The 27754-nt window shown below is 39.0% G+C and overlaps 1 protein-coding gene across 4 annotated transcripts in view; it reads left to right on the forward strand.

Annotated features, from left to right (window-relative positions):
- Window positions 1-8977, forward strand: part of COL12A1 (collagen type XII alpha 1 chain) — a 110738-nt gene extending 101761 nt beyond the window's left edge. For 3 of the 4 annotated variants that reach the window (XM_036413179.2, XM_036413185.2, XM_045573191.1), the window contains 6 exons: window positions 2040-2075; window positions 2183-2249; window positions 3358-3546; window positions 4459-4527; window positions 5541-5711; window positions 7929-8977. In XM_036413179.2, the coding sequence (XP_036269072.1) occupies window positions 2040-2075; window positions 2183-2249; window positions 3358-3546; window positions 4459-4527; window positions 5541-5711; window positions 7929-8107 (711 nt within the window). In that variant the 3' untranslated portion in view covers window positions 8108-8977. Of the gene's footprint in view, window positions 1-2039; window positions 2076-2182; window positions 2250-3357; window positions 3547-4458; window positions 4528-5540; window positions 5712-6723 lie in introns of all 4 variants that reach the window. The other variant, XM_036413182.2, reaches the window with a different exon arrangement.
- Window positions 8978-27754: the final 18777 nt, after the last annotated feature.

The following is a 27754-nucleotide window of genomic DNA, read 5'->3' on the forward strand; positions in this document are numbered from 1 at the left end:
ACCTTTTCCTTCTCCTTTTCTGGTCCTTTAAAGTGGCAAGTGGCCTCTTCTTATCTATTCTATCTTACCTTTCATTTCTATACACCAAAGTAGCAGAGGGATGTATGAAGGTGTTAGCAGAGACCTTGACTCAATCAGTTAGCTATTGTCAGTGATTTTCAACCTTTTTCATTTCATGGCACATATCAACTAATTAGTAAAATTCTGTGACACACCAATATATAAAATATATATATATATATATATATATATATATATATATATATATATACACACACATATACAGACACTTTGCCGATCTCACAAAAAAACCAAAACAAAACCAAAACAAAACAAAAAAACACAACCACCACAGGTATAATTTTGATTTATTCATAATGTATGGCTATTGTTATGACGGCTGTTGTCATTTTTTTATTTGACAATTTAAGGGAAAAGAGATCAGTGCCTCTGACTATTCAGGTATTATGTATTTTAAAAATTCTTGCAGCACACCAGTTGAAAATCAAATCTCTGGTTTATGTCATTAGCTGTTATAACCAGCTGATGTCTTCCTGCTAACTTACAACACTTAATGTGGTTCAGTGGATGTTTTCAAAAACTGCTTATGGATTATTTTTATTCATTTACTCAATGCCTACTTGTTTAGTGCCTAAATGAGCTAGTCAATGTTTTAGGGGCTGGGGATATAAGAGTAAACAAGACAAAGTCCTTGCCCTCGTGGAGATTCTAGTTGGGGGATATAGGCCAAAAACATGTACCTAAATATTTCTGGTGATGATGAGTGACTCGAAGAAAACAGAAACAGACTAAGGATTAGAGAGTAATTGTGATGGAAAAGTGGCTATTTTTGATATAGTAGTCAGAGCCTGTTGGAAGTGGTGAAATGAATTGAGGAAGCAAGCTGTTTGAAGAGCTGTGGGAGGATGATTCCAGGCAGTAGGAATGGCATGAATAAAAGCCTCGCATGAAGAAGGAATCTGGTATGTGAAAGGAACAGCGGAGAGCCCTGGGTCCCCAAAATCAAGGGTGTGAAGGAGAGAGAAATAAAAGGTCATGTCAGAGAGCTGAGCAGAGGTGATTATGTGGATCATCTGGCCAATGAGAATGAATTCTTTTATTCTAAGTGTCACAAGAGGCCCTCGGAGCGAAAAGAGTGACATTATCTAATTTTTCCTTATAAAAATGTCAGTCTGGCTTCTGTATGGACAACAGGCTCTAGGTGGGCAATCCAGGAAGCAGGAAGACCAGTTAGGAGGATATCGGAGTCATTCAGGCAAAAGTATTGAAGACTGTAAGATATGGTTTGGTTTGGGATATGTTATCTGATCATCGGATGTTCCTTCTATGACAGCAGTTGGCAGCCTGGAAGTTCATTACTAAAAGAAAAAAACTTTCATTATAAGGAAAACTTTCCCAGGATCCTCTCATGGCTCATGAGAGGCCTGACAGAACAGAGACAAATATTCTGTAGTTGTGTTTGGATGTGGGACCACCATTTGGATTGAATTATCTAATAAAGGAGACATGTGGTTCCTTTTATACTCAATGCACACAAAAAATCACTGGAAGTAGTTATGGATATATGTTTAGTTAGGGAATTGACAAAAGCCCAATGGTTCTTACTGGAACTGAATCAAGATGAATGTCATGGAGAATCCACAACAACCAGCTGAGTTACCCAGCTATGGTGATATAAAAGAAAGTATAAAGGTACAAGAGCAATTTTCATATGCATTTCAGTTCCAGGCCTATATTGTGAATGGCTTCATAAAATATATGCATAGTTCATAACTTTTAAGTTGTTATCCTTAAATCCACATCTCAGCACTCTTTTGGAGGTCATATGCTTCACAGAGAAGGAGGTAAGAGAGGCAATTAGATTGCTTTTATAGACAAGACGATGTGAATAACGTTGATGTGAATGTGGTGTCATTTTGCCAATTCATTAGAAAGCAGAACTTCATCATCATGTATTTTCATGAATCATTTTAGATCACGTTTGTCACTTTCTAATACATGAAATTCCTGCATTTCAGGGTGCCTCTGGATTGAAAGGAGAGAAAGGCGATAGAGTATGTATTTCTTAACATTTGAAATACATTTATTTTGTGTGTAAAACATTAACGTCTAAAACTATAGAAATAATATGCTAATGATTCTCATTGATTTAATTAACCAGGGAGACATTGCTTCTCAGAACATGATGCGGGCAGTTGCAAGACAAGTCTGTGAACAATTGATAAATGGTAAATTTCTTTCTTTTTAACGAATAAAAAGTTTTTAGTTAATTGCAGTAAAATGCAAAGCTTGAGTCATAAATTTTCTAAGATGTATGTTTCTATTTCATTTTTGATGATCTTCTTTTTTTTATACATTGTCAATTTTGTAGCTGGTTAGATAAGGCTAGTGATATTTTAATGGTTGTCCTTAAGGTAAAACAATAACTCAAGGTAAAATAGAGCCAGTTATCCTTCCATTTGGTTTGATACAAAATCATATTTTAAAGGGGCTTTTCAATTTCCATAATATAGGATTTTTAGTGTCTACATCTGGGCATATCTGGAAGCAGCAGCGGTTGGGTCTTTCAAGTTGAAACCTTTAAGTTGTCATATGACTTTAAGGAAGGAGGCCCACCAGACTAGCTTAATCATAGAAAGCCCATCTTGGTGGGGACATTTTAATATTGCCTCCTTACTTTTTACAGACTCTTTCTTCATAATCCATGAGGCCTATTAAGTTTATTAATAAAGTTCAGCGCCTGAGTTTAAGTGTGGCCTTAAACTCAGAGTTCCCTCTTTTAGAAGCTTTCATCACTGTATCTTGAAGTGCTGCCCTGGGGAACACACACATGAGAGACACCTGTGTTGCTTTTAGAGCTCAGGGTTGCTGGGCCATTCTCTAAACCTAGTGAATCATTGTCTTTGAAGATGAGGCCCAGAAATCTGTATTTTTCAACATATCCAACAGGCAACTTCAGTGTACACTAAATCTTAATTATCGTTGCCTTATGTACACACCATAATGGCATCATTTCTTAGTTTTAAAAAGTTTCTCTTTTGAGTGACATCATCGGGCAAATTTCAGGGGTTTCCATCAGAGCCGTATTAAACTTTCCCAACTCATTTTTCTTTTAGTAAGCCTTGTGGCCTACTTGGTTGGTATTGTGTGGAGACAGTTATTTACCAGAGATCAGTTTGCCCTTGGTGACTGGAGAGTTTTATTTTATTTTTAGGGATAAAATTGGAATGTCTCCTGGACAGAGGAGGAATAGAGATGTATTTCCCTAGATACTAAGAGAAAACAATTTCACCCTCTCCTCCCTCTCTTATTAACAAGTGTTACTTCTACTTATAGGTCAGATGAACAGATTCAATCAAATGCTGAATCAGATTCCAAATGATTATCACTCCAGTCGGAACCAGCCCGGCCCACCAGGCCCTCCCGGTCCCCCGGGCAGCGCAGGAGCCAGGGGAGAACCAGGACCTGGGGGGCGACCAGGCTTTCCGGGCACGCCAGGCATGCAGGGTCCCCCGGGGGAGCGAGGTAGGTGTCTCTGGCTGCAGCAGGAGCATAAAGGAAGGAGCTACAAGGGTAGGAGCCTGAGGATGTTCAAAAGTATATAGAAGACTGAACTTGGCAAACTACTTTAGTCTTGTTTGAACAGTCCCGGAGAGCTATGTGTTTCTGAACTTGTCTTCTTTATGCGGCCACAAGCCACAGAGCCCCCTAGCTGAGGATCTCAGTAAAGATCATGTGGGTATCTGGTTGTTGTTAATGGGAAAACCTGTATCTTGGCAAACTAAATCAGGCACTAGAAACTTATCAATTGTTGTGGCTGGCAAGAGAGTTGGGCAGCAACTGAACGTACAGTTTTGGATCCAATTGTGTGCTTTTTTTGTTGTTGTTCTTTTATTCAGAGTCTGGCCCTGATCTGATGTGTTTGTTTCACTTTAATGTTATGGTAGATAAGTCTAATTGGAGGCAAAGAAGGAAAATAGTCTTATCTGATTCTAGTTGTTTCAGGATTCTGGGTACTGGTTTTGTCCAAGCAGCAGTTAACATTCTGGAGAAAACCTAGATATTTTTGTAATTCTGATGGCTTGGACGCTGCACTAATTGGGCTACTAAAGATAAGATACTTTTCAATGAGTTGTAATTTTTTTTTTTTTAATTTCTGTTTCTAACAACTGTTTCTAAAAATATATATAAGACGTGTTTGTTTTCTTCAAATAGTTTTTCCTCTGACGTGTAGCCAGATTTGTTTCCTGGCCATGAGTCTGGAATTACACAAATGTCTAGAAAGAATCTGGCTTACAGAGTGAACTTCTGTGAAAAATTGGGTAGTTCTTTCACTGAGGGAAGTCAATGGCTTGAGTCAGGTAACATCATTAAAAGAAAGACTACATGTTTCCTGATAATTTTCCTCCTGTGCTTTGTCTTTTTGTCCTTCCTTAGGTTTGCCAGGAGAGAAAGGCGAAAGGGGTATTGGGTCTCAAGGGGCTCGAGGGCCACCTGGCCCCCCAGGTAGGTCTACTGGTTCATAAAATAATAAGCAGTATAACTACTGAGAGAGCATACAGCTCCCTTCCCCCCAAGAGATTCACCACCTCATCATGTCAGCTTCAGGCATGGCTATCATCATGGTATTTTCATATGTTAGAAAGCAGTTTAACTTGTATAACCCCTCATTTTTATGTTCTCTTTGCTCAAAAAATGTTTGCATGTGTTCTATTAAGCATTCACTGTAACTTTAATATGTGAAGATTGAGTTTCAGTGACACAGAGGGTTGCTGTTTTCCTTTTTATTATGAAATTCTTGTTTGTTTGGCTTCATAGCTTTAAAGAATGGGATCACTTCCTGTTTTTGTTTTGTTTTGTTTTGTTTTTCTAGTATTTAAGATGTTGCTAGTAGACAAAAAAAAAAAGTATTCTCACTAAATATTCTGAGACATCACCAGATTTCACTTACAGGTTCTTTATTGATGCTTTGGAAAGAAATAACTATCTAGTTGTTTTATACATGTCTTTTACTAGGTTGAAAATGATAATGTCCATGAGACCCTCACAACCCAAGATCAATCCTAGTGGTAACATTTAGGTTTATGTTAGCCATAAGTACCACTCGATGTATACTTGACATTGCTTCACATAGCCTGGAGGTATGAAGCAGGCACTTCCATGTTTTCCCTGAAGTCTAATGTGGTTAATAGAGCTATTTCCTTCAGGTAGTCTTATCTCTGTGAGAGTGGGAACAAGCCAGAGAACTCACTGATAGCTTTAGTTTGGCTTCATTCTTGCTAAGTCAGTTTTCTTGAAATGAAATCATTAAAGTAGTCAGATTTCTGTCTTTAACTCTTATCAATCACTGGTAAGAAATTTTCACACTTTGATTCAATTGGTGATTTCATAAGGAAATATTTTCTTACCATACAGTAGGAGCCGCCTAGTTTTGAGGCAGTGGAGGGGCCAAAGTATTGTTGACTGCCTCAGGAGATGTATTTAACAAGAGGAGAAATACTTGTTTTAACCCACACCAGGTCCACAAGGAGAATCCAGAACGGGCCCACCAGGGTCCACAGGTTCCAGAGGTCCTCCTGGCCCCCCCGGTCGTCCTGGAAACTCAGGTATCCGAGGACCCCCAGGTCCTCCTGGATACTGTGACTCATCCCAGTGTGCCAGCATCCCATACAACGGGCAAGGCTATCCAGGTATGTGGTTGTCATTGTAGGAGCCCAGATTCACCTGAATAAGGAACCTTTATGGAAAGGAAGTGCCCTAGGATTGAAGAAAGATTGATTTGAGTAATTCTTGAAGATAGCAACTCTTCCAGTTGTGTGTTTTGATTATGTAGAAATAAATATTGTTCTCTCTCAGAACATAAATCGTTACTTCACTGTTAGAAGTTAAATAATTATTTTCTCTCCAATATTTCTGCAATTACCAAGGAAATATTAATAAAACTCCTCATATTTCCCCTGGAAGTTCAAAGAATGCTACCAATTGACTTTTTTCTATCACTGGGAACAGTGATTTGTTGGATAAAATTGTAGAATGCTAAGAAAACACACATACACACACACACACACACACACACACACTTGTTTCAGGAATCTAACATGTAGCCAAAGTAGTATTTGATAACATGATGCAGACAACTGACAATAGTTCACTCACATTGTAGAATTAATATTTACAAGCTCTGGAATGTGATTTTTAAGAAGTTAGTAATGAAATTCTAATGTTTCAGTTCTCTTATGTCTGATTTTGGGACTCTGGGGACAGGGGATATATGCTGATCCTGAAGTAAGAAAGTCATGCTGTGGTCAGTGGTGACCTTTTTCATCAGCGCACCCTCAAGCATCTTGCAAGTTTTAAAAATGATACCGCTGTTTGATATGGTTGGCTACTAGCAAATAGTGCATGAGTAGTTGAATATCTAAATATCTATATATCTATATATTTATGTGAATACTTACTTCTGGCCAAAGTTATAATTGATCTTTAATGTCCATTTCTCATACAACCCATTCACAAAATTATAATGTAACGTGTCATAAAACACATTTAAATTACCTCTGCCTTATGGTATGTACAAATAACTGGAAATATATGGATATATATGTATATATACTTTAACCATTACATACTTAGATGGATGTGTATATATGTTTTTTGCATAGTAATTCAACTTTTAAAACTATCATCTTTGACCTGTTTCAGGTTCCGGCTAACATTTTCTAAGTCGCCAGTGCTGCTTACAGTTTGAATACATGAAAATCCTGTCTCTGAGATGTTTGCGCACATGCTTATTAGGAAATGAGTCTGTATGGAAATCTCACCACAGATATGGTTAACGAACCGGGTCAACATCATAAAGGAGGGTGGAGACTCTATACTAACTTGAATGAACCAAAAGCAGTGGTGTTAGTCTATACGCCTGATGCATTTCAGTAATAATGTAGAGAAATATTTTTTAAAAAAAGTTGAAACAGACAGCCATGAGGAGCCTCGACTGTGAAAGAGGCGCATAATAAAACTACTAACCAGCGGAGATCGTGCCATTTCGAGAAAAAAAACAATTAACCTGGTTAAAGAGAAATGTCTTATGTAAATAATAAAACTAATTGTGGCTTGTACATGATTTGTATGTTGATCCTGTCCACTAAAATCACTTAACAACCCTCCAATAAGCTTCTGCACCCAAGCCTGCTGCTTGCTCTGTGCCGGAATAACACCGAATGGAATCTCCTCCTCTGTCTTGCTTGTTAGCGATGTGTCTGATTCAGGGCATGCGTCTCATTCATTAGTACTGTTCTTTGTACATGTGACTCTCATGTGGGTTTTGTCATTGCCACTTTCAAAGCCAAAGTTCTATAGTCACTTCCTGTCTTCCTGTTCGCTGTAGCCACTGGTGTTCCTCGCCCACCAGCTGTAACTCAGTCTGTGGGGGTGACAGCCACAGAAGTTGTCATGTACTGTATATTATTACCTGGTGGTAGCTGATTTCCACCCCCAGAGTTCAGATTCTAGGAGCCATCCACACGCCCCCTCACCTCCTCACCTTCCCAAACTTGTCCTCTGAGCTGAGGAGTTGAAGTCATGCACAGGTACTTGGGGATGTGTGAAAATCCTACACCAGGTTCTGCGTTTACAGTTCTTTTGGCCCAGTCTGACCCTTCCCAGGTATTTGTGCAATGATTGTATTTACTGCTGGATCTTTTGAAGGTTTTTTTTTTTTTTTTAAGTCTGTCACTTTATTTGAGCATTACCAAATTCTCTATGCAAATGTTAAATAACCAGGACATTGTAATTTATATATTTATCGTTAGGAGATTAAGACTGGAGTGCCGTCGCCTCGGGCGATGGTTTTAGCTTTTGCTGTGTCTGTGCCTCCCAAACCATAACTGTAATGTTGAATCGGACAGAGCCTTACGTGCCCGAGGGCGGGGCCTACCTGCCTGAGCGCGAGCCGTTCATCGTGCCGGTGGAGCCGGAGCGGACGGAGGAGTACGAGGACTACGGCGCCGACGAGCCCGGCCGCGAGCATCCTCCCCACGCGCGCTGGCGGCGCGCCCTGCCCCGCGGCCCGGGCCAGCGACCCTGAGACGGCGCCCGGGGAGGCCAGGCTGAGGGAGGTGTTGAGATTGTCACTTGCAGGTTCACTAGAGCAGCGTGCACCCGCATCTGCGATGTTTCTTCCGGCCATGCTTCATCCAAGAGTCCCCCCTTTGACTGTAGAGAACCCTGTTTCTGCAGGAAGCCTAGCCAGCCAGCCAGCCGCGCGCAGTCTGTAGACGTCTTTGCTTTCGCCCTTGACATGCTTGCAAAATCCTTTGTTGACCAAAGCTGCAAGGAGAGAACGTGCCTTGTTGTGCCTTCCGTTAGCACAGCCGGCAACCTCAGTGAAAACTCTTAGGGTAAGCAGTCAGTCCCGGAACCCAGAACGACTGTGTATTGGCAGTTTGTCTTTTCCAATACTTATTTGCAATTCAATGACACCACGATTTCAAGGGATGCCCCCTCCTAAACCAAAGAGGAGGGGAAGGTCAACTGCGTCGCGATTGTTTATCTTCCTCTTCTAGCTTCTGTCACACATTATGGCGTAGGACGCTCTTATACATCTCCTTTAACGACCACAAACCTTAAGCCATGTAGCTGAAATTATTGTATCGCTGGATACAATTTCATATTGCCTTTAAACCTCCTTGTTTTAGACACACTAACATTTATGCCCAATTGCAGATGATTCTGCAGAGATGGAATTGCATGTTTGTGTTGTATATTTAGTACGAAGTTTTTTGTTTTTTTTTCCAGAACATGTTTCTTAGTTATCAAAAGCAGTTGGAAATGTTTGCAAGACTATGAACATAGAATTGCTGCTTTTATATTTTAACTGCAGATTGTGAATTTCACTGCCTTATATTATTTATTTCTGAAACAAAAGAGGCATTTTTCAATAAAACTACTGAAAATTGGACATGGTCTGTTTTTTTCTTTGAATGGCCTTTTGGACTGTTCAGGCGGTTGTTACAACAAACAAGTTTATATCCTTGGATACCGCTACAGATCTTGCTAATATATTAAATTATGCTAAATAACTTTAGATTTTTAATGATATGGTGAAGTCATAGAAAGAGAGTGGTGAGAACCTTAAAAAGCCGAGCTGATTCCAAAGACTCTATTAGGAATGTAGAGGCTGTGTGGGTTGGTGGAAAAACAACTAGGTATCCTAGGAGACCCCAAACAACCAAATAACTTAACAAGCCACATGATTTAGTATGCATTTAATCACTTTCCTATACCATGTTTTTACCCAGTAGCATGTTTAATTGCAAAATGGAAAATCCCTTAATGGAAATTTTTACATTCAATGCCTTCCGTTTACACTTTTTACAAATGCAAATAACATCCTTCTAAATATCAAAGAAAATAATGTAAGAACCAACACCAATTGGAGAGAGGTAGTGGTAGAAAATTTTCCGCAGAGCGAAACATCTGAGTTTCATACTTTCCGGCAACCAAGATCAAAAGGGATAGACAATAAATGAATGTCCTGTGTTCCCCAGGTATGAATTTAGCAGCATCGCTAAATTCGTAGTCTTCATCTGTAATCCCCGATACCTTTATTTCCAAGGTTAGAAGAGACCATTGAGGTCATTTCAATTCAATTCTTCAAATGTAGGGAGAAGCAGACTCAGCTAAGTAGTATCAGAACAAGATTAAACTTCTAGGTCTTGTGGTTCTTAACCATGTTTTATCATCAGATACTCTCCTCCACCCCCTCTCCTTCTCTCTCCCTGGGAACACTCCCTCCGTAGGAGTTTTCAAACTTCAAAGTTCTGCCAATCTATTTTCATCAGTTTCTGACTCACTTGGGCTTCTGATGCTCCTTGAGGAAGAGTCTCTGCATCAGGAGCGTGAAGGATGGGTTCCGCTCCAGGCTACTGACTCAGCCGGGTTCCAAGGCCCCAGGGATGTGAGGCACAAAGGAATTCCATCTTCTTCCAATGGCAGATGTGGGTTTGATTCCTGATGTTGGCGGTCACCCATTTTCTATCTCCTGATCTGTGCTCTCAGAGAGGGGAGGAGGGGCCAAGCCAGTTCTAACCAGGGATGAGCACAAAATTACTGACCAGCTGAGATCCATGTAGTGATTTTTATTTTCATAGCCTATTTCCTCCGTAATTAAGTTTGCTGAATCTATGTAAAAATAATTTTGTTTCTCCTGTGTGAGCGCATACTGAAAGTATAGGGAGAAAAGGCCAGGTGGTCTGGGTTTAAGAACTAATGTTAATACCCCACAAAATCAAACCTGTAGGTGCTGGTTTATTTAGTCAAACTTTCTTTGAAGGACTACAGAACAACTTCTAGTTCTTTAAATTTAAAAGCATTACAAGAAATTTGTTACTTATAATTTGTCTTTGAAACTAGGGTTCTGATTTTTAAGAGACTAGCTTCAAATAACTGTGGGAAGAGGTGACAGCTTCTAAAGGGGGCTAGAGTAAGAAAGCTTTCTAAATTTCAAAACACTTAAATAGATCCTGAATATTTTTTATAGAATATTTTATACAATGGGATTAACCATTTAGCAAATTTAACACATATATTTTCTCAGATTTCTAGGCATCTATTTTTGAGTCTGTAAAGAATTATGCTGTCCATGCAGTTGCTCAAAATTACATTACAAATAAGGTCAGTGTAGTTATCCCTGAGTATTTATTATTTATTATGTCCACGGTTCTGTATTTGCCACATAAGATTACTCTTCATTTGATTGTAGTTCTAATTTCTTCATAACAAAAGGGATTTTGATATACCCTCATGTGGTCTGAGGAGCCTGTAACCTTGGTATGAGACCTTGAACCCAGGACCCTTGGGTCCACAGGCTGACACTCTATCCACTGAGCCAAACTGGCTAGGGCCAACACTGATCAGTATATGCAACTGTGTCTACCCCCTTGAAGTTCCACAAACATTTCAAATTTACACATCTGGTATTTATTAGGATTAGATTCAGCTGTGACTGACAGAAAGTCACAAAATAACAGTGACTTAAACAAATATAAATTTCTTTACTTCTCATGTTTAAGATGTCAAAGACCCAGGTTTTTTCTGTTTTGCTGCTGTGCTTTTTGCAGTTTCTTGGGTCAAGTTAAACTTATGGTCCAAGATGGTTAGTAGAGTGCTATCTATTATGTCCTTATTCCCCCTGAAGGAAGGAAGAAAAAGTGAAGAAAATGCCACCCCTTCTTTTAAGGACACTTCTTACACAACTTGAAACAACAAATTTATATTACAGACCGTTAGCCAGAATTTAGTCATTTAGCTACATCTAGCTGTAAGTGTGGAATGTTATCTTTATTTTGGGTGGCCATATGCCAAACTAAAACCAGCCATTCTGTTACAGTATAAGAGGGGAAATGACTAGTGGGGGTCAACTCAACTCTTTAGTCTTTGACACAATGTTCAAATCTAAATATATTTCCCCATAAATTTGATTTGCCTTCATTGAACCGACCAACCACCAAGTTCCCCAGGCCTGAAATTTGAGAGTCATTGTAAAATTTTCATTCTTTCACTTTTTATATCCAATCAATCAAGTCTAGCTGACTGAGCTTCTACATATATCATAATCACCCTGTTGTTACTGCTCAATTTTGAACTTTTGAGATTCTTGTCATGACTATCATAACATTCTCTTACATGGTCTCTTTTCTTGTAAACTTGGCTCCACTCAAATAAATCTTCCATACAGATCAGAATGATTTGTCTAAAATGCAAGCCTGACCATGTCATGTCCCCTGCTTAACATTCTTCAAATGGTATATGGATTTCTCTGCAAGTCTTGATTCCATCTGTCAATTCCCTATTCCTCCTTTTATCACCAACACTTTTGTTGGACCTTCTGGAACTCCTATTCCATTTTTGACAAACTTCTCCAAATCCCTAGCTCTTCAGTAAACAACCCCAGCACCTCTTAGTGAGACCCTGAAGATACTATAGAGATGGCTAATGCCTCCCAGAGTTGGTGAATGGAGACATGTTCCCCTCATAACTCAGCACTGTTTCCAGATCAATAATCCTTCTTTCAACAAAAAGCTTTTATTGTTGGAGGCTTATATCTGACTCCCATCACTATCATCTATTCTCCTCATGGTTACTCTACCTCATTCAGAAGAGGCTTTAGTGCTTTTATCCACCCCACTATCTGTCATCTTCTAGATATCATGTCCATTGGCTAACAAATCTAACATTATCTCAGTTATTTGAACTTATTGTCAAAGGCATTTTCTTTTACTTGGCCTTAGCTACTCAGTATCTCCAAGGACTTACCTTGGAGTTGTGTCCAACTGTCATTGCTTTAAAATCACTAACATAGATCCTCCACTCTCCTTGGGTTCCCAGCTCACCTGCTCAAGTACCTGCACTGAAACTATTTTCAGATTCATTATGACACTATGCAGTGAGGCTTCCATGTTCTTACCATCCATTAGCTCCTCCTTGTCTTCACTTCCTTCCTTGTCCAACTTGGATTCCATGTCTTGGTAACATACCCAGTTTATTGAATACTGAACTCTAAGAAGTACAAAAGAGTTTCTTTTTCTTTAGTCAATTCCTTCAGTTATGTCCTATTATACATTCTTTTTCTATCCCTTAGCATACCTCAGATAGATCCCATTGCTTTTAATATATTTTTATTGATTTCAGGGAGAAAGAGATAGAAACATCAATGATAAAAGAGAATCATCCACCAGTAGCCCTCTGCATACTCTCTACTAGGTATTGAGCTCACAACCTGGACATGTACCCTGACAGAAAATCTAAGTTCAACCTCATGATTCAAAGGTCAATGCTCAACTACTGAGACATGCCAGCTGGCCCCTTTGCTATTAGATCATTTTGAGCATGAATACTCCAGTCCATTCCAGTGCAATTCAATCCACTTGAAAAATGGAAAGAAATTCACTTTTATACTCATTTTTCTTCCTACCTTGAAGTCAGAACTTAGACTGTAGAGATGTTAGGCAACCTCTTTCACCCCAGCTTCTTAAGAATTCAGGTGGGGAAGAGGACTAGGAAAAAGGAGGCAAAGGCTTTTCTCATTTACATGTGCCAGTAGAATCCTCTCTGGCATGTCAGTGCTCACTGTGTGCCAGGTGCCCAAATGCTGCTCCTCCTGTTGAGTGTCTGTGTCTGTTTCTCAGAAGGGCATGCAGGGCTCTGTCTACTGCCCAGTTATCTCCAAAATGACCTCTTCAAACTTCTGCTGAGCTTTTGTCCCCATGGACTGCTTCAGAGCTATTTGCTACTCAGGTCTTCTCTCCTCACTTGAAGCCCTCTTAGGAGGGATTCCAGTAAGCTGGCTCAAGTCTGCCTACTTTCTAAGTGCTCATTTGACCACAGGAGACCCAAGCATCCATGTCAAGCCAAGGGAAAGAATAAAGTCTGTCCCCACAAATGCCCCCTTTCTAGCTGCCTCCCATTCATTTTTCCCCATTCAGGCACATAGGCCTGCAAGTTAGGTCAGCAGGTCTACTGCGCAGTGAATGTTCATCCATGGAATAACATGCTTTTCCTGAAGATACCCCTCAATTTCTATGAGTATTTTTTTTTTTTTAAGATTCTTCAGTGTGTTTCACTGGGTGAAGGTTTGAAGCATTCTTTTTATCATGAAAATAAAAGCCAAAATGTTCTGCTTTATATCAATGATAATTTGCTTGAGTGGATTCTTCTTAATTCTTTCTTTTGCAAATATAAGCTGCTTGGGGGTGATGGGGAGATAGTTTGGATGAGCCAGTTCTTCCAATGCTTAGAAGTACCCAAGGAACGTGCTTTATGATTCTCTTTAAATTAGGGTGATGCTTCATAATTCTATTCTTTATGGCCATTTGTTCACTTCTGAGTCAAAGGAAAAATTCTATTTAATATCCCATTAACCAAAAGAGCCAAACTTCCTTGCTTCCACCTCCTTTAGTCACACTCACGTAGTAAAATCCCGCCTCTAGATTATCCCAACTGTTTGTAATCTCCAGGACTGTACCCAGGATTTTAAGCACAGTTGGAGAAAATCACCCATGGAGTGAGTTGTTATGTTTATAAATACATATTACCAACCTCAGCTAGCCTGTCAATACTGCTCAGTAATTTGACCAGCTATATTTTCAACTCTTTCCAAAATTCCCAAACTTCCATCCTATACCTCATCCTGATTATGAGATTTCTGCTACTTCTCATCGAAGCAGCTATTTCATACAGGAACACAGCTATTTCCACTGGAACCTCACTTCTCTACCACCAGGGCTGCAAAGCTGCCTGCATCTGGACCCATCTTTTCTTCCTGTTTCCTCTCTACTCCTTGGACTTTGAGTCTCTTTCCATTCTTTCCACTAATACTGGATTAAACACCTAATAAGTATTAGGTACTGTTAGAAATGGTACTGGGTTCTATAGTGAAGACAGAAAAGTCCCTTCCCTCATGGAGCTCATGTTTTCAGAGCGATAAACAGGCAACAAATAAACAAGCAAAGCATACACAGGCAGAAGGCGGTAAGTGCAATGAAGGGAAAGAGAACAGGGCGGAAGGATAAGCAATGCTGCCTATCTGTGGCATGTGCATGAGTTTATGTAGAGTGGTGAGGAGATGCTCATGTAGGGAGAGATCTGTGAAGGGTGGCTGCCAACACAAGGCTCAAATCTGGCTGTTAATTGTGTAATCTGATGCTTTGGAATTATGTAGATGACTAGCTGTATCCCTAGAACTGTAGTTCTTGACTTTCATACACATTGGAATCACCTTGGAACTTAAAAAAAATTAAAAAATCCTCCAATCGGAGTCTCACTCATAAGTTCTGATTAGTTGGACTAGGGTGAAATCTGCTAATCAGGCTTTTTAAAAGCTCCCTAAGAAATTACAAAGTGCAGATAAGGAGCCAAACTGTTATCTAGAGATTCAGATTCAGCATGTTAAAAAAGGAGGCCCAAGAATCTATTTAAAATATATTCTTCAGGTGAGTCTTAGGATCAGCCAGGATGGGAAATTTCTACACCTCTTTGACTTTGGGTACAATTTTCATGGCAAAATGATATTTCTAGCCCAGCCTATTATTTTGCCCTTTGGTACGTAAATTCAACTGCCGTGGTCCATCTCTAGTCGAACATTTTACAGGCATTTCAGATTCAATGTGAACAAAGTGATAGTCCTCACCCTCCTTTCCAAAGGAGCTTTTTACTACAAGACATTTCTTGTTTTTGTGAGTGGTACAACCACCCTCTTGATTGCTTACCCCAGAAACCTGGGAGTTTCCCCTCACAGCCTACAGACCATCAATCGCTGAATCTTTTTTTATTCTATCTACTAAACATCTTTCCATTGTTCACTTCTCTGTATCTCCACTGCCATTCTCCTCCTCTAGAACCTGTTGTCTTGCCTGGATTTCTCAGAGGTGTGCCACCTGATCTCTTTCCAGCCACTCTTGCATCCCTCCCATTCATTTTTCTCACAGCTTAGCAGACAAAATGATGGTTAAGAATGCAAATTTGGTCGTCACTGCATTTCTTAAAATCATTTGGTGGAGTTTAGTTCAGAAACCTTATCAAGACTCGTATGCCATTAAGGATTTGGTTTCTTCCTACTTTTTGACCTCAAGACATTTCACTTGCTCATCCTTCCCCTCTTCAACCTCCCGCCCAATTAACTATATTATACTTTTTGCTTTACTACTTCTTAATCTTGAGGCTTCATGGGTGCTATTTCCTTTATCTAGAATACACTGTCTTCCCTTGGTCACATATTATTCATCCTTGGTTTAATGCTGAAATAATCACTTCCTTTGGGACACCTGTCCTGTCACTTCCAAAGTTCAAGATCCCTGCAATGTACATTTATACCCCTTACTTTCTCTTTGGCACCTTCTATCATATCAGTAATTCCTTGCTTAATATTTGCTTTCCCTGCTGGATGACAAGATTCTATAGGAGCAGGGACCGTATTTATTTTGTTTACTTCTGTGTTTCCAGCAACAACCAAAGTGCTGGTATTTAGGAGGTGCTCAATAAATATTTGTTGAATAACTAATTTCTGGTGAACCAAACTTCTTTCCTTGAGAAGAGGAAGGACGATTGGTAACCGCTCATAAAAAGCACCTGCCTCAAGGAAGAAGCAGAACAAAAAGCAACATAATAATCAAGGGTTGAAGTGTCTAGTTTAGGATGAGATTAGAGAATGAAAGGAGCACAGAGAAAGGTTACACCTGTGAGGTTGTGGAGAGAAGAATACTGGCCAAGTGGCCTGCTAAGGAGACTATTGGAGGTCCATGCAAAACTCAAGCTTGTTTTCTAAGAAGCCTCAACCCTAAATCAACGGTTGAGGGGTCGAATGACTCTTTCACAGGGGTCGCCTAAGACCATCAGAAAACACAGATATTTACATTATGATTCATAACAGTAGCAAAATTAGTTATGAAGTAGCAACGAAAATAATTTTATGGTTGGGGGTCACCACAATATGAGAAGCTGTATTGAAGGGTCATGGCATTATGAAGGTTGAGAACCACTGCCCTAAATGCTACAGCAATAAGGCATGATCTTCAGGTCGCAATCCAGAACAGGAGTTCTTTTGGTGGAGTTGTCATCACTGAGTCCCCAGTAGAGAAAGCGGAACAGTAGCCCAGGAGAGAAGTACTGACCTAAGAGGAGGGGTCAAAACATCTGTATCCCAGATTAGAGGAACAGGAAGGCCCAGACATGCAGGCAGAAGGCCATGATGACGAAGTAATGCATCTGCAGCCAAGAAGTGCCAAGGCTTCCCAGCCACTACCACAAGAGAGAGGCCTGGAACGCATTCTCCCTCAGAGACTCTGTCAGAAACCAACACCTTGATTTTAGATTTCTAGCCTCCAGAACTGTGAGGAAATAAATTTCTGTTTTAAACAGCAACACAAAAAAGCCCTCTTTTCCCTGATAAGCCAGATTCTACTTAAATATCAAAAATTTGTATGAAGGTGGATAATTCACATGTAATTGAACTTCTTCATGGCCACTTTGTTGTAGAATAGGGGAAAATGCAGCTGGAATTTCTTACCCTCTGTTAGAGACACTGATGATAGGAAGGCTTGAGTATTCCTTATTTTGGGCTTTTATAGAGTTGTGCTTTTTTTTTTTTTTTTTTTTTAATGGTAAATACTCTATTGTTGGAAAAGGTCTTCAAAAGGATGTGACTGCTGGTTGACCTGAAAGCTAAATTTAGTCAACTAGAGGCTCCCTACCCACACCATATTTCATGATAAATTTTGCTTTTCTTTATAAAGACCATATAGACCCATTAAGAAATTTTGGAAAATTCAGAATAATAAAATAAAAACATACAAATTACCCATAATTCACCTCACAAACATCAACTGTTATTATTTTAGTGTGGCCTTGAAACAGCTGCTAATGTGGGAATGGTGGCTGGCCCATAGATTCTAAGGACATCGGTCTGTCTCTTTCTTGGGTCTCTCCCTGCCCTCCATATATGAGGTTGTTTCAAATTTCACCAGGAGAACTCTGGAGGTTTCAAATCAGCATCTATATTTATGAATCCAAGGCAATGTGAGCAATACAGAGTAAATATCGATAATTGGCTAGACTATTGGAAACATTTCATGTTCTCTTCGTTAAGGTTCATAACTGGAAAGTAAGAGGTAGAGGTTGCTGCCGTCTCATTGAGTTTAATGGGAAAAGCCTTGGGTGTCCAGGAAATGCCGAAGAAAGCATGTTCTCTTTGGCCCATGCCACTTCTCCAAGTCCCCGACCAAGTAGTTAGACAACGGAGTTTATTATAAAATTGAGTTGGTTATGAATTGTTGAGAGAGATATTGGTGAGACCCGTTGTCAGTCACTGGCACTTTTGAAGGTAGCTAAAGTTAACACATAAAAGATAAACCAAGCATGTCAAATGAGAAATAACTTAAATCAAAAGAATTCTCAGGGTTGTCAAATCAAAGCAGAGGTGAGATAGTGATCAGTTTAAATTTCTGCTGTGTAAATCCCTCAAAGTAAATGCCACCGAAACATGGTATTTAAGTTCAGTTTGTTAGAATGGAGCCCAACTAACAAAGACAAGTTACACACTTTTTCTATGTATACCTTTTAACGTGAGATGTTCTTGGAAACATGTATTTTTTTTTTCTCAGCTGTGTAATTGATGCAAGGACATATTAAGTTAGATATTAAGAAAAATTCTAATAAAGTTATAAAATATTTTCCATAGGTATTTAAAGACAGGAAGTAAAACAGATATGTTAGCTACTTTGTGCCTGGCCTAGTGTTAAGAATACCACCAAGGCATTTTTGCAGTGCTATTATCCCTATTGTATGGATGAAAAAGAAGTTTCAAAATATTAACTGATTGCCAAAAATTACACAGAGGTTTCCAATCCATGCTTTTCTCCTGTGCGATGCTGTCCATACTGTGCACCTGCGCCCATGCAGGCTAATCCTGTCTGTAAATCATGATGTGGTTAAGAGTGCAGAACTTGCTTTCACATAGACCTGGGTTTGAATCATGACACAGGTGCTTTCTAAATGTAATGTTAAGAAGTTTCTTAACCTCTCTGATTTCAAAGTTCTGAAAACTTGGGCTTCATACCTATCTCTAGAGATATGGGAAGATCAAGGCCAGTACTGGTGATATTTTTTACCTTATTAAAAACTCAAGACACCAATCCTGGGAGAAGGCATCAGAGACTCCCCAGGCACCATTTCGCCTCCTGAACAGGTTGTTCCAGTTCACTTCCCAGGCAAAATTTTCTTACTTTCTCTTCCGTTTTCATGCCACAATTTAAATTTTAACATCTGTTTCTCCTTTCATGTTTTAATAGCTTTGACCTTATCTTTTTATTCTTATCAATGGAGTGACGGAAGATAATTATAAATGCTGTCTCTCCTCCTGCTCCTGCCAGCCACCAGTTCCAGTAAATTGGTCCTAATGTAGTGATTGGGTTTCTCAATGCTTCTTGGAGATCATGGAAAAGACTCGTACACAAGGTTTTAGTAAGAACCTTACACCACAGGAATTGAACATTCCTCGCTTTGACTTAACCAAATGGAAGAATGTGGAGGAAAATAAAAGTGATGTGTGAAACAGGAAAATTCTGGGAACACTTAAAACAAAAACAAAAAAAAAACTCTATCAGAATTTGTTAATGAGGGTATTTCCATTATGTTTAAAAGTATTGGAATTACGTCTTTCTTAAATAACATTGTATTCTTAGGTTGTGGAGCCAAGGGTTACATTTTAAGGATAAAATAATAAGGGCAAGCAGCCCACCTGGGGACTGGCAGTGCAGGAGTGGAAAAAGAGAGGCTCTGGAGCCAGGAAGACCTAGACATGAGTCTGGGCTTTGCCACTTACTAGCTGCTTTAGAAAAGTGAAAACTTCTCTGAGCTTTACTTTTCTACTCTACAAATGGGAATACTATCTCTCTTGTAATATTGTTTTAGAGATAATACATATATAAACACTTGATCTATAGTAATTAATTTTTTTAATTTAATGGAAATTTTTAAATGAGTGGAATTATTTCCATATGGATGTTCTGTCATTCATTATAATGAGTGTAATACCAGCAAGCTGTTAGAGAGAATGTACTAGGAAAAAATAGTTTTCCTCAAATCATTCTTTATAGTCTGTCTAAATTATGGCTGATTAGAAATTCCTCCACAGTCTTCAAATTAAACAGTTGTCTAGCAGAATTATTATCATGGCATATTTTTTTAGCACCGATCTACCTCAAGTCTTAAGGAGTATCAGGGAAGCTAGTACTAACTACCCTGTTTCCCCGAAAATAAGATAGTGTCTTATATTAATTTTTTCTCCCAAAGATGCACTAGGTCTTATTTTCAGGGGATGTCTTATTTTTCCATGAAGAAGAATACGATACACATTTATTATTAAATGAAAATAAAGGAAATTTATTACCTGTATACGGTACGGTAGTATGGTAGTTGTCAACACAAACCAAACAAACTGTGAATCCTACAGTATCAAGAATTTACTCATTTATTCAATGACAATCATGTCATCATCCTCTGGAACATCATCATAACAATCCAATTCCTGAATTTCCTGGTGAGTTTCTTGTGACTCCATTTCTTTCAGAATCAGTGGACCAAATCTCTCATGTTTAGCAATAGCATTCTGAGACAGAGCCTAGGGGGGCCTTATTTTTTTGGGGATGCCTTATATTTCACTCAGAAGGAAACCTGTAAGTAGGTCTTATTTTTGAAGGATGTTTTATTTTCGGGGAAACACGATATCTTTAGAATTGATGTAAAGATTATATGTCATCATGTTAGTTAAGGCATGTGTTAAAGAAATGATATATATTGTTTTAGTGAAAACAATTTATAAGACCTTTTGATTCATATAATGGCACCAAGGTGTTAATTACACTTACTGTCTGAGCTGGATGTGTCCACCCAATGCACGAATTCATGCATGGATGGGATCTGCTGGCCTGGCCCCTATCCGGCTGATTGGGGCTGGCCCTGCTTGGAGGAGGAGAGGTTGGGAGGTTGGCCACCTTTGATTGGGGTCCAATCAGGACCTGGCTGGCCAGCGGGGAGGGGCCATGGGTGATTGGCTAGAGGGTCCTGCCCCTGATTGGGGTGGGGTGGGCTGATTGGAGGTAGGGTCAGCCAGGGGAAGGGGCTGCAGGCTGTTTGCTGTCCATCACTGCCCCTGATAGAAGTGGGGGGGGGGGGAGAGCTGGCTGGAGCAAGGAGCTGCAGGGCCATTGAGTGGTGAAGATCCACTAGGGTAGGGGTGTCGAACTCAATCAGAGAAGGGGCCAAAATCTAAAATCCAGCCTAAATCGCAGGCCGAATGGTTTACTGAACAGTCATAAACTGTCATTGTGATGGAAACGCAGCGGAGTGCAGTGATGACAGCGTGGTGCGGGCCACATTGCAAGGCCTGGCGGGACGGATTTGGCCAGCGGGCCTTGTGTTTGACACATGTGCGCTAGGGTGAGGCTGGCTGGGCAGTGGGGCCATGAGCTGATGGGGTGGGAGAGCTGATTAGAGGTGGGGCTAGCCAGGGGGAGGGGCCATAGGCGATTGGCCAGCTGGCCCCACCCTTAATCAGGGTGGAGCCTATCTGGGGTGGGGCAGGGGGAAGTGTTGCAGGAAGAGGTTGGCCAGCCAGCCCTGACCCCTACTGGGGGAGGTGAGGGCTACAGGTGGTGGGGCTCGCTGGAGGGAGGAGCCACAGAAGAGTTGGCTAGCTGTCCTGTCCTTGATTGTGGTGGGAGAAGCCAATTGGGAATGGGGCCAGCCAAGTAAAGGGCCACAGAAGGTTGCATGGCCGGCCCCACCCCCATTGGGCTGGTTTGCTAGCCACAGTGGGCATCATAGTGACCATTAATTCGGGTCATTACAGCATTCCTGTCGCAGGCTTTTTTATATATATATATATGGCTTTATCTTGGGCATTTTGAGAGCTTCTTCAAATTGGGCTGGCCATTAAGTGAATTGTTGACTGAATTATTCCTTGAACTTCTAGCATATCCAATGTGAAAATGTTCTGATCTACAGATGAATAAAATACATGTCTAGAAAATCACTTCAACAAATTTAGAGCTTCATAATCTCTTTATGGACAAATTTAATGCCTGTTGGCCAAATTTAATTTTTTAAACCTCTGAAAACATTCCATTCTTTTAGAATTGGATAAAAAATAATCACACATGTCAACCAGGAGTCAAAACACTCTTTGATATACTGTGGCATGTGTCTGGGTGGGACACAGGAACTTTATTTCAGATGGATATTGGTTGGGGTTTGGTTCTTGTGGGCCAACAGCCATAACTATTAAGTACTTTACATGTGAAATCCAAAGTCTCTTCCTGGAACTTGTGGATAGCAAGAAACTTCCTTAAAAATCTGGCCCATTAAAGCTTTGGTGACTTAAATAACAAGGAACTCATATACCAATTTTTCAGTGAAGTCTTATTAAAGAGATTATTAAAATTGAGTGTGATACACAGTCTGCTTAAAAGGTTAGTCATCAACCCTTCAGGGAAATTTATGACCAAAAGGAGAAACTGTGGATGAGAAAAAGGGGTTTCCTGGAAAGTAATCTCACTGTGTGATCTGATTACAAATTCCCAACTGGGCAGGTCATGGTCAGCATTCACAGCACAAGCATATAACTTTTTAGTTAAAGGTTTAGTTTTGCCATAAGCAAACTCTGTTCATTGTTTCTGTTCATCTAGGTTAACCCATCTTTGAAATAACCACCCTCAAGAGAGCACAGCATATTGACTATTCTGTAATCCAATCCCTGCCTTGCTTTTTCCACCTTCATGTAATATTCCTTACATTTCCTATGTATTTTTGAATGCATAAAATAAACTACAAAACTGTTATTCTCTAGAGCACATGTGTCAAACACAAGGCCCGCGGGCCAAATCCGTCCCGCCAGGCCTTGCAATGTGGCCCGCACCGCGCTGTCATCACTGCACTCCGCTGCGTTTCCATCACAATGACAGTTTACGACTGTTCAGTAAACCATTTGGCCCGCTATTTAGGCTGGATTTTAAATTTTGGCCCCTTCTCTGATTGAGTTCGACACCCCTACTCTAGAGCATTTGAGATCTTGCTCCCCAGTACATATTAGTGTGACTTAAATAAACTCTTATAGAAATTCAAAAAATATTGAGTGTGATAATATGAAAAGAGTTATGGGTGATATGGGAACAACAGGACCAGGTTGGCAGGATGGATGAGGGGTAGTGGGAGAATCTTCTTGGAGAAGATTATGCCTGAGCTAAAACAAAACAGAGAAAAAAGTCTTCCCTTTTATCACCATCAAGAATTGTGCTAATTTGAATCTCTTGTAAAATGTGGCATCATTCTTACAACATCCTTGAAAAAAATATGTAGTATGAGTATATTCTATAAAGGCTAGGAAAGTCTTTATTGTTATAGAAAGTAAGGATTTCTTGTCTTATTTCTGATTTTTAAAGGGTAGTTAACATTTAAGCTGATTCATTAACATCTACACTTTATCTTGTGTCACCATGGTGCCAAATGTGTGATATGTAATAAATGAGTTAATATATGGAAAGCACTTAGATCAGTTCCAAGCACATAGTAAATGCTCAAAACATTTTTTAGCAATTAGTATAAAATTATATACAATATATTATATAGCAACATGGGGACAAAAGTTTGAAGATATTAAGTAATTGACTTATAGACAACAGAGATATATAATAACAAATTTAGGATTGGAATTCAGGAATTTCTAACTGAGAACCCAGACTTTAAATCATTATATTATCCCTGGTTTAGTAAAATTAATCACTAACAGTCTACAAGTTAAATTCATATGAAGTAATAGTAAGGCAAACATGAGATTAAACACATTACTTTAACCTAGACCAGTGTTCGGCAAACTGCTTCTCGTGAGCCACATGAGGCTCTTTGGCCCCTTGAGTTTTTAGCGAAGTCCAGCTTAGGAGTGCCCTAATTAAGTTAATAACAATGTACCTATCTATATATTGTAGTTTAAGTTTTCAAAAGCCAAATTGTTGTACTCTTGATATTTGGCTCTGTTGACTAATGAATTTGCTGACCACTGACCTAGACTATTGCTATTCACATTTTCAAAAGCCATAATAACAGGCTGTATGTTTTTAAGAAGAGAATTTATTAATTAAGTGATATTTAAATCAGTTAAAAGACATGTGACATACAGAAAAGAAAAAGCAGATGGCAGACACAAACCCAGTGATATCAAAATAATATTAAATGTGAATGAATAGAAACATATAATCAACTAAGAAATTGTCAGACTGGATAAAAAAATGAGATCCAACTATATGCTGTCTACATGAGACATACTTCAGATTAAAATACATCAAAAGAAAAACAGAACACTGTAGATCAATATCTTTTATGAATGTAGAAGCCAAAATTTCAAACAAAATACTAGCAAACCAAATTCAATAACAGATAAAAAATTATATACATTATGACCAAGATGGGATTTGTCTCAGGAATTTAGAGAAGTTCCACAGTTGAAAATCAATTAATGTGATACACCATATCAATAGAACAAAGAACCAAAAAAACATACAATCACCTCCATATCCTCATAAAAAGCATTTGACAAAACCCAATACTACTTCAGGATAATAACATTCAGCAAACTTGGAATAAAAGGGAACTTCCCCAAACTTCTAGAGGGTTCTACAAAATCCTAACAGCAAAAATCATACTTAATGGTGGTAGACTGAATGTTTTTTCTCTAAAATCAGGGAAATGAGATGAGCACTCTTGCCACTTCTTTCACATTATTCTGGAGATTGTAAGCAGGGAAATAAACAAGAAAAAGAAATAAAAGACTTTCAGTTTGAAGAAGAAGAAATAAAGCTATATGTTTGCAGATGATACGGCATAATGTATAGAAAATCCTAAGAAACCCAATATAAAACTATGAAAACCAAATAAGATGTACAAGTTTGCAAGATACAGGATAAATATGTAGCAGTTTTGCCCCACAGGCAATGAACAATGTGATAAATAAATTGAGAAAAACTCCATTTACAATGCTATCAACAAGAATAAAATAGGAGATGGCATAAGGAGATTTGACTTTGGGTGGTGAACACACAATACAATATACAGGTGATGTACCATAGAACTGTATACTTGGAACCTATATAATTTTATTAACCAATGTCATCCAAATGAATTAAATGAAAATTAAAATATACTCAAATAGGAATAAATTTAACAAAAAAAGTACATTCAGTGTTTTATTCTCTGAAAACAAACAAAAAATAATATTGAGGGAAATGAGAAAGGTCCTAATTAAGTACAAAAATATTCCAAATTCATGGATTTGAAAACATAATATTGTTAAGATGACAATACTCTTCAGATTGATCTACAATAAAACACAATCTATTGAAATCCCAGCTGGCTTCTTTGCAGAAATTGATAAACTGCTTCTAAAAATTAATATAGACATTCAAGGAGACTAGAATAGCTAAAACAATCTTGAAAAAGAATCACAAAGTTGAAGTACCTGAACTTACACATTTCAGAACTTAGTACTCAAGACAGTGTGGTATAGGCTTAAGGATGGGCATATAGAACAATAGAATGAAATAGAAAGTCCATAAATAAACCCTTACATTTATGTTGATTTTATTTTTGACAAGATAATTCAATGGCAAGGAATAATCTTTTCAATAGCCTTTTCAAGCTGGGACTCTTGATATCCACATGCAAAGAATGAAATAATCTCCTTCCTCACACAAAATACAAATTAACTCAAAATAGGTCACAAGTCTAAATGTAAGAGGTAAAATTATAAACCCCTTAGAAGTAAAATCAGGAGTAAATCTCTGAAGCCTTGCTTTAGACAAAACCTTGTTAGATGAGAGTTCAAGCAACAAAATAAAAAGTAGATGTATTGGATGCCTAGACCGTGTGGCTCAGTGGTTGATCACTGACCCATACACCAAGATGTCACCAGTTTAATTTCTGGTCAGGTCACATGCTTGGGTTGTAGGCTCAATCCCTAGTTGAGGCTGTGCAGGAAGCAGCTGATCCATGTTTCTATCTCTCCCTCTCCCTTCCTTTCTCTCTAAAATAAACAAACAAACAAACAAAAAAACACACAACAACAATAAGAAAACCTAAAACCAGACAACACCAAGTTAAAAAAAAAAAAGATATATTGTTTGTGCTTTAAAAAATATCAAGAAAGCGAAAAGACAACCGACAATATAGGAAAAATATTTGCAAATCATATATCCAATAAGGGTATATGAAGAACTTTTGCAACTCAGTAATAAAAAGACATACAATCCAATTTAAAAATGGGCATAGGACCTCAATGGACATTTCTCTAAAGAAGATATAAAACAATGCACAATATCATTATTCACTAGGGAAATGAAAATCAAAACCACAGTAGGATACCCCTTCATACCCATGAAGATGGTTATAATAAAAAAGAGATAAGTATTAGCAAGAATGTGGAAAAATTGGAACCATCACACATTGGATGATGATAATTCAAAATGATGCAACTTCTTTGGAACTATACCAAAAAATATATCACATCACACATGAATTTAATATTACTAAATACACTAAATACTAGAAGCCTGGTGCATGAATATTCATGCAAGAATGGGCCTTCCTCTCCCTGGCTGCTCTACCGCCTTCGCTCTGGCGGGAGACGCCTTTCCACTTTCCCACACTGCCCAGAGGCCCAGAGTGGCTGGGGTGTTGTGGAACACTTGCATTGTTTTTATGGCAAGTAAACAAGTGTTCTGTCCCGCCCCCAGCTGCTTGACGCCTGTGTATGCAAATTAACCTGCCAGCTTTGGTTAACGTGGGTTAACCTGTTGGGTTAATTTTTAAAAAAATATATTTTATTGATTTTGTACAGAGAGGAAAGGAGAGAGATAGTTAGAAACATCGATGAGAGAGAGTCATCGATCAGCTGCCTCTTGCACACCCCCTACTGGGGATTTGCCCGCAACCAAGGTACATGCCCTTGACCGGAATCGAACCCGGGTCCCTTCAGTCCACAGGCCGACACTCTATCCATTGAACCAAACCGGTCTTGGCCTGTTGGGTTAATTTTCATACTCACTCCTGATTGGCTGGTGGGAGTCACGAAGGTGCGGTCAATTAGCATGTTACTCTTTTATTAGGTAGATAGTAAAACTACTGAATTGTGCACACTAGATGGGTAAAGTATGTCTCAGTAAACCTATTCTATTAGAAAAAAAGGAGGCCAGCATCTGAACCTGGTAGAGGATTCCAGAACTATAGGAAGAGAAAGCAAAAGTAGGGGTACACTCAGTGGAGGTCATAGACTCAGGGGACTTAATGCAGAGACTTTTTTCTCTTGGCAATCACCCTCAGTCTCCGCAGGTGCTTGGCTTGGTCCTTGAATGTCTGTTTTGATCATTGCTTATAGTCAAGTTCTATTTTGTGTGTGGGTGTGAGGACAGTGGAAAATAATTTAAGTCCTTATTAATGATTTATACTTCAGAGCAAATGCATTTTTGAATAAAAGTTTGGTTAGGGAACTAGGCAAGAACCCATGCAAGTCCTAGATTCCATAAAAAGAAGAATAGAAAAGAGATGTTAAAACCATAGCTCAAACTAGACTCACATTTTTGTAGACATGAATTAATTCCACAGGTAAATGTTCCTGACTAGCCAAGAAAGTCTTTGTTCCACTTTTGAGGACCCTGGAGCCAATAGCTGTATCAGATATATGTGTGTGACAGACTAGATCAAATCATGGAAAGCTGGGAAACTCCTTTCTGGATGTTGGGAATACTTGCAGGAGAAAATTGGGCTAGCAAAATAAAGCCTAGTATCTTCAGCCTAAACACTATGTACTTACGTGGCCAGGGACTCTAGGTTAGTAATTTTCAATTACTGGAGGGACCATTTTCCCTGAGGATGGGTGAGCATCTTGTTAGAATTTAAAGGATGGGAATGGGTAGATACTGGAAGATTCAAGCTCAATATACTTATTCTGTTAGTAACACGAATTTCAGACAAATAGAGCTCCGTAGTCCCCTTGTTAGTGGAGATCAAATATGCAGATTATATGAAAAGCACTGCTATAATACAATAGAAACATGGGATAGGAAGTGTTGATAAAGAATGCTGTGGACTAGTAGGATACAGAAGTCAGGAACAAATGGTACTTCTTTTTTGATGA

Source organism: Pipistrellus kuhlii, unplaced genomic scaffold, assembly GCF_014108245.1.
Source record: "Pipistrellus kuhlii isolate mPipKuh1 unplaced genomic scaffold, mPipKuh1.p scaffold_m20_p_5, whole genome shotgun sequence".
In the NCBI taxonomy this organism is placed as follows: Eukaryota; Metazoa; Chordata; class Mammalia; order Chiroptera; family Vespertilionidae; genus Pipistrellus; species Pipistrellus kuhlii.